Source organism: Miniopterus schreibersii (genome assembly GCF_964146895.1).
Source record: "Miniopterus schreibersii genome assembly, chromosome: 15".
NCBI classification, from domain to species: domain Eukaryota; kingdom Metazoa; phylum Chordata; class Mammalia; order Chiroptera; family Miniopteridae; genus Miniopterus; species Miniopterus schreibersii.
The window spans coordinates 31,701,987-31,718,313 of record NC_138115.1 but is presented as its reverse complement, the minus strand read 5'-3'; the positions used below and the strand labels follow the sequence as shown (position 1 = coordinate 31,718,313).

At 36.9% G+C, this 16,327-nt stretch overlaps 1 protein-coding gene across 2 annotated transcripts in view; it reads right to left on the bottom strand.

Moving 5' to 3' along the window:
- Positions 1 to 16,327, bottom strand: part of MRPL3 (mitochondrial ribosomal protein L3) — a 28,672-nt gene that overhangs the window by 3,688 nt on the left and 8,657 nt on the right. For both annotated transcript variants that reach the window (XR_014000353.1, XM_081159442.1), the window contains exons 5-9: positions 14,340 to 14,439; positions 13,336 to 13,396; positions 3,321 to 3,429; positions 1,029 to 1,106; positions 715 to 792 (exon numbers count right to left, since the gene is read on the bottom strand). Coding sequence is in view for 1 of the 2 variants with exons in the window: in XM_081159442.1 (XP_081015568.1) it covers positions 715 to 792; positions 1,029 to 1,106; positions 3,321 to 3,429; positions 13,336 to 13,396; positions 14,340 to 14,439 (426 nt within the window). In the remaining variant the exon portion in view is untranslated. The remainder of the gene's footprint in view (positions 1 to 714; positions 793 to 1,028; positions 1,107 to 3,320; positions 3,430 to 13,335; positions 13,397 to 14,339; positions 14,440 to 16,327) is intronic.

The window sequence follows — 16,327 nt, the reverse complement described above, 5'->3', positions numbered from 1 at the left end:
TCAAAGTTCTAGTGATCTATGACTTTGTATTACAATGGCTTAAATTCCAGGCAGAATATTTAATTTGTATTTTATTTGATGGAAATAAGTCTCTGAGAGAGTGAGTTTTTCTTCAAATCTAACCTGTATAACATGTTTGGTTTCTTCTTTTACTTTGTATTTTGAACATAAAAATGAGCATGCGTATTTTTAGGGAAATACTTAAAAGTACAATCATATAAACTGTTTATAACAACCAGACCTGAATGCAATCAGTACTTTTAAGTACTGTTGCTAATAACAACAACAGAATCTCTCTTTAAAATGAGAGATCACCTTTCTTCTTGACTCTCTCATTTAATTTCTACCTCCTGTATTTCTGGTTCCTGTGTTAAAGTACTCTTAAGAAAAAGTTCTAAAGAATTCTTCTTTGGAACAACAGATATATTGATATTTTGGCACCAGTACCCTAATCTCCTTTTTATATTTCTAAAGTCTCTGCGTCATATTGGTCCTACCCTTTTTGCAGGTTCACCATTTTGTAGACATATACTATGGGTTATTTTATGCAATTTTTTTACTCAGGTGCTACTAAAAAGCAAAAAATAATTTAGCAGAGAACTCAGAAAAACAGCCACTAATTTAAAATTACATGTGGGACTATGTAATTTAAAATTAGTGACTTTTCCCCATCCACATATATAAGCAATGGAAAATAAGGACAGCTCTACATACCTTTACCAAGCAATTTTTATGTCCAGGTACAGAGCCATTTACATAGATTATATTGTGCTTTGTGTTTATTCTCCACACCTAAAGCAAAAAAAGAAATCAAACTTTAAAAGTTAAAAATTTGAGAATATGTAACACACAGTTCACGCATCCTCCACCCCTCAGTAACTGTAAAACCTATTAGAACAATCATATTGTTTAAGCATTAAATTGACCAAACAATAATTAAACAGGCACACGTTAAATACATACTCTGGTGCCTTTGCATTCAGGCATTAATTTAACCATTCCTAAAAAGGGCCACCTCAGAAACTTACTTTCAGTCCAAATGCTGTCCTATCGATGTTTCCCATTTTCCCAGGCATTTTAGTTCCAGGCCAGACTCTGGCAATATCCTAAATGAGAGAACCAAAATTAGCACTTTTAAGTACTCTCAATTTCAAATAGTTCTGATCAAAACAAAATGTAAACTAAGATAGGAATTATTAAAATGTTTCATTTCTCCCCCCATTCTGCTAGGCCTCAGTAAAGAACTAAATATGGATTTAGACACATCTACCCCAGGAGGGATAATCTAAATTAGAGTAGCAAAATAAATACAGACAAAGAACAGATTTAGGAGAAAAACTCAGTAACAAGAGAGTAGCAACTGTGCTAATACTGGTTGAGAATTAAAAAAGAAAAATAAAGAACACACAAACACATAACACCACCAAAAAAACCTAACTACCGGCCTGTTTTCACGAATCTCTTGTATTACCCTATTTGATGGACTCAAACCACACCACTGCCGCTGAAATAGTCCCACCCCCACCCCTGCTTGTGATGTTACCTTCCCTCACCAGAATGATTAAAGGACAGAGTTAGTTATCAGAATATTGAGTTTGTTTGTCCAGCCCTGGTTGTCTCTGACTCACATAAATCAAACAGCTTCACACAGTCTCTCTGATTTTGGCTTTGATAATGGATAATAATTTTACTTCTAAAGAAGCATATCTGAATTAAATGGGAAAGGTTCTCATGACACATGAATTCTTAAAATAGAAAAACTTTTACATCACTACACTCACAATAACAGGCCAAAGTCCAGGGGAAGGAGCTCATATTAAGAGATAACCAACACAGCTTAAAAGACAACTCTGAATACTACAGATGAAGTATCACTCTTATTCATACCATATTTATTCTATAAATACACTCGGTGATAAGCACCTTGCTTAACATTACATTACTAAAAAAAGACTGTCCTCCCCAATTAAATTTACTCTCCTTAAAAGTATACCCCAACTCTTAGGATCCACTTCAGAATTACACATTGCACTTAGCTGTAATGTCTCTTTAGCCTCCTTAAATCTGGAGCAGCTCCTCAGCCTTTCCTGGTGTTTCATGATCCTGACATTTTTGAAGGCTACAAACCAATTATTTCGAGAGTACCACTCACTTTGGGTTTGTCTACAGTCTCCTGTGATTAGATTTGGGTGATGCAGTTTCAATAGGTATCACCACAGAAATGATGTGTTCTTTTCCCAGAATCCTATCAGGAGGCACTTTATGTTGGTTTGTTCAATTACTGGTGATATATAACACTGATCAGTTAGTTAAGTATGTGTTCACCCGGTTAATTCACTCTAAGGTGATTATTTTTCCCTTTGTAATTAACAGGCGATTTGTTGTGGGACTATGTAAACAACTAGTGTCCATCAAGCTTTCACCACTTGTTTTAGCATCCACTGATGTCCTGTCTGAATCGATTATTCCTTTGATGGACGTCAAAGTGAAATTCTAACTCCAACATTCCTTCTACATTTATGAGCTGAGATTACACTGTAAGGAAGAGCAGTCCCTTTTCTCCCATTTATTTATTAACCTATCTTTTCATCAGTGTGAATTCACTGATCCTAAGTTTATTTCATTTTTTTTAAGTTTTCAGATCAAACTGTCCTAATTTTTGCCAAGTGAGAGCTAATTTCTACTTCTTTATAAAAGAAGTATAAATATTTCCATGTAACACTGATATACATATATATCAAGCTTTAGAGATTAAACTTGCACTACTCTGATGCTCCAAAGAAGGCCACCTCCCCAGCACTTCATGCTGTACCTTGGGACAGCAGAACTGAATTAGCAATACCAAAGTCCTTCTCCATTTCCCATGTGTTACTGTTTACTTCTCTACTTCTTCTCTATGACTTTTGCCCTGCACTATTATATTTTCCTTGACAATCCTTCCCAACTGTCTTTTAAGGCAAAGAAAAAAAAAATTAATAATAATAAATAAATCTGTGAAGGAACAAGTGGGGCCAGATGAAAGGACATTCTACTCGCTGATTTCTTGCAGCCGACTCCAGAGTGTAGGATGGGAGTCAGAGATGGGAATGAGAATGCAGGCAGAAAAATATTTAGAATACTGACTGCAGGTATGCAGGGTATAACAAAATGATTCAAGTTAGCCTCTGGAAAGTAAGTAAAGCCAACACCCATAAAAGTGTGACACATACTAGGACCCACCTCAAGTGAGATTAACATTGATCCCAAGGACAGACTAAAGCACTATATGCACAGAAGTTGAATATTTAGCAGTAAGAGGAGCATCACTAAGTTACACTTACACCAGTTGCAATAGCTCCAGGTCTCCTGTGAGTTTTCGTTTGACCATGAGTAGCAGGCTGGCCTTTAAATCCCCATCGTTTCATGACACCTTGAAAACCTTTACCAATACTGAACAAGATAAACATCAGAAGTTACACAATGAACAGAGCATAAAATACTCCCAGCTGTACACTTTCTTGGTAGTGCCTGAGAGTTTTAACAAAGCTCCTTATCTGAGGAACTAGAAAAGGCTATACAAGCAAAACCGCAAACGAGCATTCCTGTATCTCTGACCTGGTTCGCACCCCTTCCTGAAGTCTTTATGAAAGATTATTAATTCAAGATTGTGAGGCAAGAGCAAGCTAAGCGAAGGGAGTTCAATCTGAACAGGGAGTTTTATCATCATAATCCTATGAAACAACATAGGAAGAGTGGTAAATTTTCAGAAGCTGCCAAGTACTCACTAGAGATACTGCAGGCAGCCTTTAAGATCCCCACACTTCCTGGTACCTACGCCCTCAAGTAATCACCTCCTCTTGAGTCTGGGTGGACCTAGCAACTCACTTTTAAGGAATAAAGTATAGCAAAAGTGATGAGATGCCACCTCTGACAGTTTACAAAGAGAATGTGGCTTCCATCTTGGCACTCTTTTGCTTGACAGGCTCTGAAGGAAGCAAGCTGCCATACTGTAAGCTATTCTGCAGAGTCAAGAAGCCAGGACGTGTCCAGCCAACAACTGTGGACCCAAGGCTTGGCACAGCTGTAGCAGAGAACTGGGGGGCAATTCTCCCCATGTGCAACCTTGAGACGGCTGTGGCCTGGACTGATGCCTTGGATGCAGCCTGTGAGATACCTTGGCTGCAGCAACTCAGCTAAGTTTACTGGGACTCCTGACCACAGAAGCTATGAGGTAATAAATATTTGTTGTTTTAAGCTGTTATCATTTAGGGTAATGTGTTACACAGCAATAGAAAACTAACACAACAGACACTAAATAAAACAATAATAATGCCCTAAATGTTGAATGTTTTACTATTAGAAGATACCAAATGGATATTGGTTTCAGGATTTGAATAGGAAGCTAATGAAAAAATAAAATCAGAGAGTAACAATTTCTTAAAGTGTAACATTTAATTTTTTAAACAAAACCATTCTACTTTCAAAGTCTGCTAACTAGAGAAACATTCTGCCTTGCAGGTGGGAAAGCGAACAAATACTAAGATTGAAGCATTACTAAGTCTGTCTCTGACTGTCAAATACATCAGTACAAATGGTACAATGAAAGGGCTAGAATAAATTGCAAGCTGTACTGGACATGTTTTTATAGACTCTTATGAACATTGTTTTCAGCTTTCATTAGATAGTATGTCAACATATTCAACTGTCATGTTTTCTAACCCTAATAAAGCTAGCTATTATTAAACAGTCAATAGTCAAGCCATTTACAAAAAGAACCAAAAGCAAAACATTATGAAAACCGTATTTCCACAAGGACTTTGCTATACATTTAACAAAGAATTATCAGAGTCATGAATTGAAGTCCATATGTATAATAGTTTGTTTTAGATAAATCAACAATTCAACATAAAAACAATATGAACTATGTATAGCACCTAACAGCTGAACATTATCAAATCACAGGTCAAAAGATACTTGTATATGAGTAACTTAAATGCAGCCCACACCACTTTCTTAATATTAATCAACTGGACATATCCCTATGGTGTATACATAATTCTTTTTTGCCTCAAAAACTCAAACTAATGCTTATTCCTGATATGAGAGCTAAAATGGAAGTTTAATATATACTAAATTTTAAAAATTGCAAAATTAACATTTAAGGAGAAAAACTATGATAATCAAATATTTTACAAAAATTCTGCTTCAGAAACTTAACAAACATTTCCATTCCATTTAACACTGGATTTTAGAACATACTGAAAAATAAAGAGCTTGGCAATTTAAAAATAAAAAGGAAATTTAAAGAGTCATTTGAACCTATATGTTGTTTGGCAATTAACACTTTAAAGAAAAAAGGGAAGGGGACTGGCAACATTAAATCTAAAATGAACACATTTTAAAAAGATCCCATTATAAAACTGGCCATGGTTGGTAGAAAGTCTGCTGGTGCCTTCTGAGTTCTCAAACTGATTCATCTCTTACTTAAAAAGAGAGCATGACTGTGCACCAGTAACACCCATGCCAGGTAAATTACAGAAGATATTTAGCTCAATTTGAGAGTAAATGATTATAAGATGAAAATGGTATCCTGAAAGTGCTAATTATCTGTCAGCTAATTACAGACTGTTTTTTAATCTAGCTCTAGGGTACATCATGTTGTTAGCCTGTGTACAATGGAAACTTCTTCAATAAATAACTTTTAAACAAAAGGACAAAACACAATGGCATGACAAATTACTAGCTTAATTCACATGCTGAAGAACAGAGTGCACCTGTTGATCCATGGGTGGTACAGGTATCTATTCTTTTGTTTCTCTCAGTTGTCACCCATCTTGAGAACAAAAGTAAACAAGAGACATGAACTAATCTATACTTAGCATACCCACGCATGTTTCCAATATAAGGTCACATAAAATAAACTGTTCATATTACTAGAAATGATACACAACACAAAGCACACAAGCTTCCCCCACCTCTTCTCTAATGCAGATCAGTTAATGACAGCAGAAAAAAATCAAATCAAGGAAAATTCAAATTAGAAAGAACACAATGTTCAAAGTTCCAAATTTAGTGAAACATCTGAAAATTAGAAAAACAAAATGTATTTTATTTAGAGCATTTACACTTGTTGAACCAAGAATTCATCAAAAACCTCAGAAATACTATTTAAATTTAGGAGACTTTACTGCCCCGTTGCTTGGCCTATTTCCTTAGTATACTTTAAATTCATGAAAGGCAAGGATTGTGTATTATTTAATCCTAGTGCCCAACCTAGAGAAGTCAGAGTAATTCTGTTACGGGCAATAGCTGTGTCTTAGGAAAAGATTAGTTTCCTTTATTTTGCCCTGTAGGTTCTAAATGTTGTATAGCGGGCATGCCTTCCATGGAATTTAAGCAGATAGTGTTAAGAAAAGGAGAAGAGGACTGAAAGGTGTGACGGTAAGAATCTTGCAGAAGAGAATGCATAATTTAGGGTTTCTAACTGCAGCCTACAAATCTCTAGAGATGACTACCATGTGAATTTCATTCCCTTGCCACACTGTGACAAATGGTGCCCACCAGTATTTCCCCACTTTGTGGGAAACTGCCTTTGATTTCATGGTTTAGGATACACTTGTATCTGGAGATAAAACAAAATGACCATGAGGTAAGACTCCCTCTCAAGTCCATCTGTTCTGAGTCCTCTGAGAACTTCCTTTAAAATTCTCATCACTGAGTCTTTCCCTGCCCCTGGCTTCTTCGACCCTCTCTCTCCTCTGTACCCTTTTCTTTCTTAGGAAGCAAACTGCTTCTCCGTCGCTTATCCAGCACCTGCAATCTACTTTTCTCTCCAAGTGTTCTCTGGAACTCACTCTGAGGTTAAACACAAAACAACGCTAAGTGTTCCCTAGCAATTTCTTTAGCTTGTGGCATTTAAGGCCTTTTATAACTGGGTCCAGCCTATCTTTTCAAACACTGCCCATTGCAGATCTAGTCATAGCAGATTACTCTGTGAATCCCAAAATACACCACTCTCTTCCACGCCTTTGCTCATTTGTTCCCTCTGCCTCAAACACCCTTCCTATTACACATAATCTGTATTTCCACTATTACCATGAAAAAGAACTGAAAGTGTTTGTCATCCTGTAGCATCAGCTGTAAAGTATCTCATCTCTTTATTAAAAAAAAATCAAAATCCATACCACAAATAGGTCTTTCAATCAGAACCATTTCCATATTAAGTTTGAACTTGCTCTCTTCAACTGATTTATGCTGTAAAAACTTTCAGTGACTTGTACAAAATCTCTCAGAAAACCCATAACTGAGTACTACGTGGAAGAGAGCACTCAAGTTCACTAAGGATGCCTCAAAATCAGGCTGCATTTTTATAGTTAATAAATAAAAATGAAGGTGGGGGAGGGAAGGTTAACACCAGCTTCTCTGGTTAAACACTACACAGGGAAATAGACTAACATCAGTTCCTAGCCAAAATCAAGACTGGGCTTCTTGATAAAACTGAACCACTGAGAACAGATTGGAGTAAGATGAAAATTTTAATTGTGAAAAAGTACTATTGAATATAAGAGCATAATGCCCCAAAAAACAACCTAAAGAATGTCTTGTAGCATATAACTTAACACCACTTTGTTATATTTTAGATTCAAACCACCCAAGAAGCTTTTAATAATAAAAAATTCAATTTTTATTCAAATAAATTAGGTATATCTAAAAGGCACTTTTAGCTAATTCACGATCTTCATCAGGATTGGCTTTTAATTTATGATAAACTAATATGGCATAAACATTTTAATCTTTAATTATAGTGCCTCCTCATTTCAACAACTCACCCAGATGTTACCTATCTACTTTCATCTTCACACATTTCAAGGATAAAGCACCTCCACAGAATCCCTGTAAACTCTGGCAGTGAACATCTACCCACTTCAGTGTTGTTGTCTAAACCTGTTTGATCAGTGATGCATAGTTTCTGAGCCCACGAGGAAGTCACGGTGGACTTCCCCAATTTCTCTGTTCTCCATCACACATAGTTAAAACCTGGCATGAAATATCTGTATAGCTGTTACTCTCTAGATGAGTTTGTGACAGCAGGACCTGAAATGCAGGTATTCTATTTCTAAAAATCATAAAACTGCCATCGATATCTGGGAACACTTTTATCAACAAGGAACTGCTAAAAGTTCACTGCTTACAGCTTTCTGACATCAAATCTAGCTCATTCAACAGTACAAAGAGCCAAACTTATAGAGACTCCTTTGAGTCCTCTTATGAAAGGGAGCATTTCCTGGCTGTCCTAAATAAACCCAGAACACTGCATTTGCTGTCCTGAGCTCAGCATGCTCCTTAAAAAAAACCAAAAACCCTCGAATAACCAATTCTGCAATATTATGACAGGACTTAACAGTTTTCTGAAGGTCTTCAGCCATATCTTTTCTTCAGTAGATCAGAAAACCATATTGCCATGTGCTGTGAATCTGTTGTTATGTATTATTTTTAATACATAAGAATGAGTTATAACTCTTAGAAAACTGAGGAATTATTTTTTGGGAACAGATTTTTAGAACTGAAAGGAACCTTAGAAACCACATAGTCCTATACTCTCAACCCAGGCCATGCTGCCTCTTGATAAATAGATTAGAGAAAAAAATATAAAACTACCCAGCAAATTAAAGAGGCATGAAGCTATTTCAAGAGTTCACCATTATTCTGTAAATTCTAGATGGAGCAAGTGGTGTGTAATCTTAAAATTATCCAAAGTGCCTTGTAAGAGTATATGACAGTCTAAAGTAAGATGGCAATAACTTGATGCATTAGAAAATACCACGATTGCCTGGCCAGCATGGTTCAGCAGCTGAACATCGACCTATGATCCAGGAGATGGAGGTCTGATTCCCCATCGGGGCACTTGCCTAGTTTTTGGGCTCGATCCCCAGTAGGGGGCGTGTGGGAGGCAGCCAATCAATGACTCTCTCATCATTGATATTTCTCTCTCTCCTTCTCCCTTCCTCTCTCTGAAGTCAAGACATATTAAAAAAAAAAAAAAGGGTACAAGGGTAGGGTGGTGCGAGTGTTGGGAACACATCATTATACATGCTAGTCTTAAAGTTTTATTTTGAATGAGTTACATAAAACTGCCATATTTCAAAAACTGGGATTTATTATCTATTAATAGCATAATAAAATTGTGAAATATTCTGCTAGAATGGTTCTATATATATTAGATGAAAAAAATCTTTCCCATATAACTTAAATTGAATTTGTATTCTCAGACCTTTTAAATAAAATAAGTATTTCTGATATAAAAGTAAAAATTAAAATGAACTCTGGTAACTATATATTCACCTCACATTCCACAGTGACACAAGTAAATTTACTTATTTATATGGAAGATTACACCCAAATTCAGCACAGGTAAACACAATGTATCTTTCCAACGTAAGCAGATTTCCCAATGCAATTATTAAAAGAACAACAATTAAAAATTTTAAGGAAGTCTTCTTTAAGAGGAGGCTGCTACTGTTGGTCACTGGTCACTTTAAAAAGAAAATGTCTGCAGGCAATTTCATTCTTGAAGTAGATGGATTCTATTAATACTATTTTCTTAAATTAGACAGTACTTTTTGTTTTAAATTTTCTTATTTAGTTATATCTAAAGTATGTTTAATCCAGCAATTAAAATCGAAGGTAGAAAGGACTTGAAATACTCAAAATATAAGTGTAAATTTTATAATTAAATATAATCATTACAACATAAGAAAAATAAAGAGTTCAATTAGAGATTAATTTGAGGCTTTTCTCTTTTCCATTAGAAAAGAGATAATGAAGCCAATTACTTAAGAGACCAATTTTCTGTTTCATGCTAACTAAAATGTGAGTAATAAACAGACCAAGTTTTATTGACAATGTTATTCGAAACTAGGTTAATTAAACTCGTCTGCTTTAAACCAGATGTTTATATGTTATAATGTGAGTAGCATTAAGGAAAAGAAGCTACTACGATTCTGTGCTGGGTTGAGAAGTGGGAAGGAAAAGTAGTTCCACTGGTGAGCCTTTAACTATTCTCCAGTCTAGTGGTTTGCAAAGTGTGGTCCCTGCCCCAGCCTGTGTGGCTCAGTGGTTCACTGGCAACTTATGAACCACATGCCCGGGTTGCAGGCTCAGTTCCCGGTAGGAGGAGTGCAGGAGGCAGCCAATCAATGACTCTCTCATCATTGATGTTCCTATCTCCCTCTCCCTTCCTCTCTCTGAAATCAATAAATATCTAAAAAATCAATCAATATCTAAAAAAAAGCGTGGTCTCTGCCTGGACTAGTAGCATCCACATAACCTAGGAACTTATTAGAAATGCAAATTCTTATGGAATACCCCAGATCTACTGAATCAGAAGATGCAAGGAATTGAAAACTGCTCCATGTGAGAAAGACAAAGAATCCTACAAACTTACAAGCACTTGTAAGCATCCTGAGACTGTAACAGCATGCCAGCTACAGGGGCTGTAGTCATCACGAACACTCAGAGAAAGGTCCTATAAGGTGCATTTCATTCTGATCTCAGGTAATGCCACACGTAAGGGTATGCACACCACAGTGCACTGCACATATATGTAGGAGCAACCCTCCTCCCAACTGGCATACAGTGAAAGTCAAACAAAGTACTATATTGCAGCCCATACAATTTCGAGGATCTTCTCAAATGAAGGTCCTCCCTCCCCCAGAGTTAAATGTCAACTAATTTAAACCCCAGGGCTAGTTATCTTCCCAGCTCTTACCAGTTTTCTAGTCCCGAAGCTGGCACATGGCTTTACATAATCTTGTTTCCTAGGTATATGACCTTAAAACACAAACCAAAACCAACATACTTCCCCTCTCACTTTATACTCACAGAAGAAGGTTGAAGTTTTAAAAACAACTTTTAAGAAGTCAAGGAAACCCAGAAGTAGCATATGAAATGAAAGTATTTACTGAATACAGGCACTTGAAAAGCTAGGCTCTAATCCAAGCTAGTCACAAATCCTGTCATAAGGCATCAACTAACAAAGGCCTCTTGACTTCCCAGGGCTTCTCAGAATATCCCATATATCCTACCGAATATGTAATGTAATTCACAAACTATTAACTGTGTTCAAATACAGAATTACTGTGAGGTATTTTATTATACAGGGTGTCCCAAAAACATGTATACACACTTTAACAGCTGATAGCTCAACTGATATTTCTTTCTTTCCAGCCAGACTAAGCTTCGAACAAAGAAAATTTATCCACTAGACTTTTTTATGGGGATTCATAAAAGATTAAGTTTACAGCACAAAACTGGCAATAGCTGACAAATTGAAGCCGCACAAATACTGAACGAAATGATTCTTGATGGACTGCGATACCACTGCTTCGTGTTATCAGCAGTGCCTGGACCAGAATGGTCATCAGTATGAAAACAGAAGTTGACACTCAAAAAATTATCCATTTTGTAGATTCTTTTAAATTTTGAAAATGAACTGTATGTTAATAAACAATGACTTTATAATCACTCAAAGTGTGTCTACAGTTTTGGGGGGATACCCTATATGTAATAATAAATTCAGAAATGAAAAAAGTAGAATCATCTAATTCAGAACACACACAACTCCTAGTTAACCAAACCAAAGCTTTGTAGTTCCAATATTTTGAGTTCTTGACAAGAGAAAGCAGAATAAACAAAGTTACCAAGCAACCAGTGATTTTAGAAGCCCCAGTAAGTAGGTATAAGTCACAACAATCAAGGAGCTGGGGAAAAAAGGGAGAGGTTCATAATCTCTCTAAAAAGAGGACTCACTCTACTGCCAATCTTTCCTACTCCACTTCTAAACAGCTCATCAGAGGTAAAGGCACCTTGCAGCTGTTTGCAACGGCTCACATTTGAAAGTAGGCAGTAATAGTGTGGAAATGAAGATGTATCTAACTGACTGTGTTAAGGAAACTGATGCTGACACTCATCTGATTTCCCTGGATAAGAGCCGCTTTGGCTCAGTCACTGTGATCTTAACACTCTCCTAGAGCACCTGTGGACCACTTCACTTTTAAAGGGTTCCAAGTCAGCACAGACAAGAGTGCAGTGAAGGCCTGGGGTGGGGTGGGGTGGAGGCTGGATGGAGGGAGGGCATAGGGGGGAAATGGGGGACATGTGTAATACTGTCAACAATAAAAAATAAATTAAATAAATAAATGATTAAATAAAGGGTTCCTAATCAGAATATTCCTGGAACACAGGCTGCAGACTTTGTGAAATGACTTTGTCAAAAAGAAAACTGAGGTATATAAAGAAGTAAAATTATCACCGTGTTGACAGAACAAGTAACAGGAATGGACAAGAGCTGATACTTGGAGTTTCATTTAGCTTAGGTCATGCAGATTCTAATAACCTATACTGAACAGTTTCTATGAAAACATATATTAGGGTTCAATTACTTCATTCCATAGTGAGGTAACCTCAGCTAATTTTTGAAAAATTACTTCCATAAAATCTAAATGTTTCCTGGAGATCATCTAGCCAGGACTGAACTTACCTTAAGCCATCTGATAGATGGTAAAATAGGAAAAAAATACAGTGCAAAAAATACCACTGCCCAGTCTAAACTGAACTCAAATTCAGTATTACTGTTGGGGTGACAATTCAGTGTTGATTTGTACCAAATTAAACCCTTGTTTAAGAATATAAAAATATTTGCTTTTATGGAAGAAATTTCACTTAACTAGTACTGAGAGATAATGTCATGCTACTTAAGAGGCCTAAAGTATACTGCTATTTCTTCTTCCTGATTCTAATTAGGCTTTTAACACAGTTACAAAAACGTTTTATAGTTACCTAAGGGGAACCTTAAGCACAACAACCACTATCACAAGTTGTATAAAATGTTTCTAATTTAACTATTTCCTAGAATTGGACAGAAGAGCCAATTACTAGCCTACAAAATAATCTCAAAAGTACTCCATAGCACTGCTCATGTATATTTTACCATCAAACTGTATACAGCCTTTGGTATTCAAAACAGAAGTGGGCCCAGCCCACAAAGAACCCAAGTAATGTGACCTTTCTCTTAGACGCATTTCAAGAAGCCTACATCTCAGTTTAAATGCTATAATCTGATGTGAACTCTTCACTGACAACTAATCCAATGAAATTGACCTGATCACTCACAACTAATCCAATGGAATTTAAAAACTGGTAGAGTCACTAACATCAAAGGTTAGAATTATGAATGAGAATAATGGTTACTTATCCTTTATTCACTAACTTGAAAAGCTGTACTTCTTTCACTTGCTCTGTTATTTTTTAATATATGAGGAAAACAAAAGAAAAAAAGAACCCATTATGTGGACTTACGTTTTGGCTGTGACATCCACATACTGTCCTGGGCGAAAGTGAGCAGCATAAAGAGGGGTGCCTTTATGAAAAGAAAACAATCAATATGAAGTTTGTCCACCCAGAAATAACTTCACTAAACATAAACTACATCCAGGAAGCCTTCTAGATAACAGATTTCAAAAATGGTAGGAGATTCTCTTCTGCAAATATAATCACTGCAGAAAGACCAACTATAAAATAACAAAATTATTCGACAAACATGCTTTAATTAACTACATGGGCTAAAGGACAACATGCCCCAGTTGAGGGACTCGGTACTAGAATGAGCCAACACACAATTTCACCTGGTCTGAGCTACAGCAAAAGTTAATGTAGACTTAATTTTTGCACTTGTTAGTTTAATTCCATTTAATTGCAAAACCTGCACTTCAAAACATCCTTCTACTACTTGTTAGAACTCAAATTCAAGAGATCAGAGAGCTCTTCTTAAGTATAAAGACATCAAATGCTGTTAATTACATGAACCAATATAATCATATTGCCAAATCTCACTTTTTGACATTCCATGGATTAGGTAAAATACTTTGAAAATTTTAAGTAATACTCTTTATATCAAAGTGCTATGGTTGGTCACTGCCCAATTTCAGGCTATATTTTTTCAAATTCTTCTATCTCGGTGAGTATAGCTATTCTCCACTTAATGACATGCCAACCTACAAACAGTAAACTTCACATTTTAAAAGATGATGTATTTACTCTGAGTGACTTTTCCAAATGTGAAACTCTCTGTACATTAGAAACAAAGGTGTTCCTCCCTCTTTCATAGAAAACAAAGAGTTCTCTACAGTTCTTTTCGCTGAAAAAAGACTTGTTTGTCCCTTGTGAATCAGATACATTTTTATACTTAAAAATAAATGTTTGGCGCTTTGTACTATAGATTCAGCTTTATTAAAAGGGCTGACATTAAAGAAATCACATATTTGGGTATTTTTGCCTTCCTCCCCTCCCTGACCTCAGATTACCTGGCTTAATTGCAGCATTATCTGTTATGCGGAAGACTTTAGTTTTCTGTTTTGGTGGCAATCCAAGTTCTTGGTAAAATTCCAATTTTGCTGGAGATTTCTAGAGGAAAAGCAGCACGCATAAATAACACACTAAATAATAAACGTGGGGTTTAATGCGGAGATCTAACCCAAGTTATTAACACACCAAAAACAAATCAAAGAGCACTCTGTTTCCCTAATGAACAAAGAGCACCCTCCTCCCTTACTGAAGGGAGGTGAGATTTTCATCTATAATCCATTACACGTAGGATCCAACCATGTGCATAGTATAGCTCATATACAGCACATGAAGAAAGGCCTTTGTTCTGTAGTGGAAAGAAATAGAGTTGTGCTTGTATTTGCATTTTCCCTGTATCAAGAACCCCAATCCTGGGAAATTCGACTCTGTCTACTCTGCACTTGTTTCCAAACAGCCAGAAGAAAATGTGCTAGGTCACATTCAAATGCATGACCACAAACTTCAAAGTCAATCCTAAATGTGGCCTGGCCAACCTACATTTCCCTCCCCTGGGTTAAATCCTCATACTCTCCAAGACAACCATGTCACATCCCCTTCAAAGTCCTCCTGCACTGTTCCCTTCTCCTCTCCCCTTTGAGCTGATCATGTTGCTTCTTATTTCACTGAAAAAAAGTAGAGGAATCAAGAGCACTTCCTCACGCTCTTATCACCCAATCCACCTAACTGCCTGCACCACCACTTACATACTGTCCTCCTCCCTCCTCACTCGAGGTTGTCCGAGGTGCACATGGGGAGCATTTAGAAAATGCTGATGCCCAGGGCCCTCAGCTTAGAGACTAATTTCACTGGTCTACTGTGGCATCCAGGCGTCAGGGTTTGTGTTTTTTTTAAAGCACTCCACATGATTGTGATGTGAAAAGGGCTGGGAATCACAATGACAGATAAACTGTCCATGCTCTTATTAAAAGCCATATCCTTCCCTGTGTACTCATTCCTAATCTCTCTCGTCTATTTAATAGCTTTACTCCTGAAATTGTCTCCATTGTCTTCTAAATCACTATTTGCCCCCTTCCTACTGAAACATTCCTATTGGTATACAAAGATATCGCAATAACTCATGTTAAAACAAAACTTTTCCTTAAGCCAGCCTCCTTTAGCTAATCGTTCTGTTCCCCCTTACAACCACACTCCCTGAAAGACTTGCAGTCTATTTTCTCTCCCCTCTTCTCTCAATTCAACTTTAATCAGCTGCTTTCATCCCCTAATACTCAATAGAAAGGACCTGTCAAGATCACCAGTGTGTCCATGTTGTTAAATACATTGGTCAATACTCATTTTATTGGCTCCATCAGTAATGCTTCGCATGGGTGACGACTCTCCTTGAAAGACTCACTCAGCTTCCAGTCACTACTCTCTGGGTTCCCACATTTGTAGCTTCAATCCCAAATTCTACTCTGAACTACAAATTCCTATGTCCAACTGCAAACTGAGTATCTCACTTTGATGTTGTACAGTAACATCAATTTTAACCAGTCTAAAATTGCACTCGATTCCCCACTTCCCTGACAAGCCTGCTTTCTCTTGTCTTCCAAATTTCAGTGGCAACTCCATACTTCTGTTGATGGACCAAAAATCTCATGGTCACCTGTGACTTTCTTCTTTCTCACATCCCATGTCCCAACCATCAGCAATTCCTGTAGACTTTATTGAAAATATAGCCCACATCAACTATTTCTCACCCCCCTCCACTCAACCATCTTTTGCTTGCATTCTATCAACAGACCCCTAAACTAGTCTCCAAAATTCCATATTCCTGAACCCTGGTCTGTTCTCCATGCACAGGCTGCCATGTTCCTTTTAAAACTCAAGCTATTTCATGTCTCTACAATGGCTTCCACCTCATGCAGAATCAAGTCCTAAGTCCTTACCACGGTTTACAAAGTTCTATACAATCTGACCGCATCCACTGCTCTTCTCTTGGCTCATG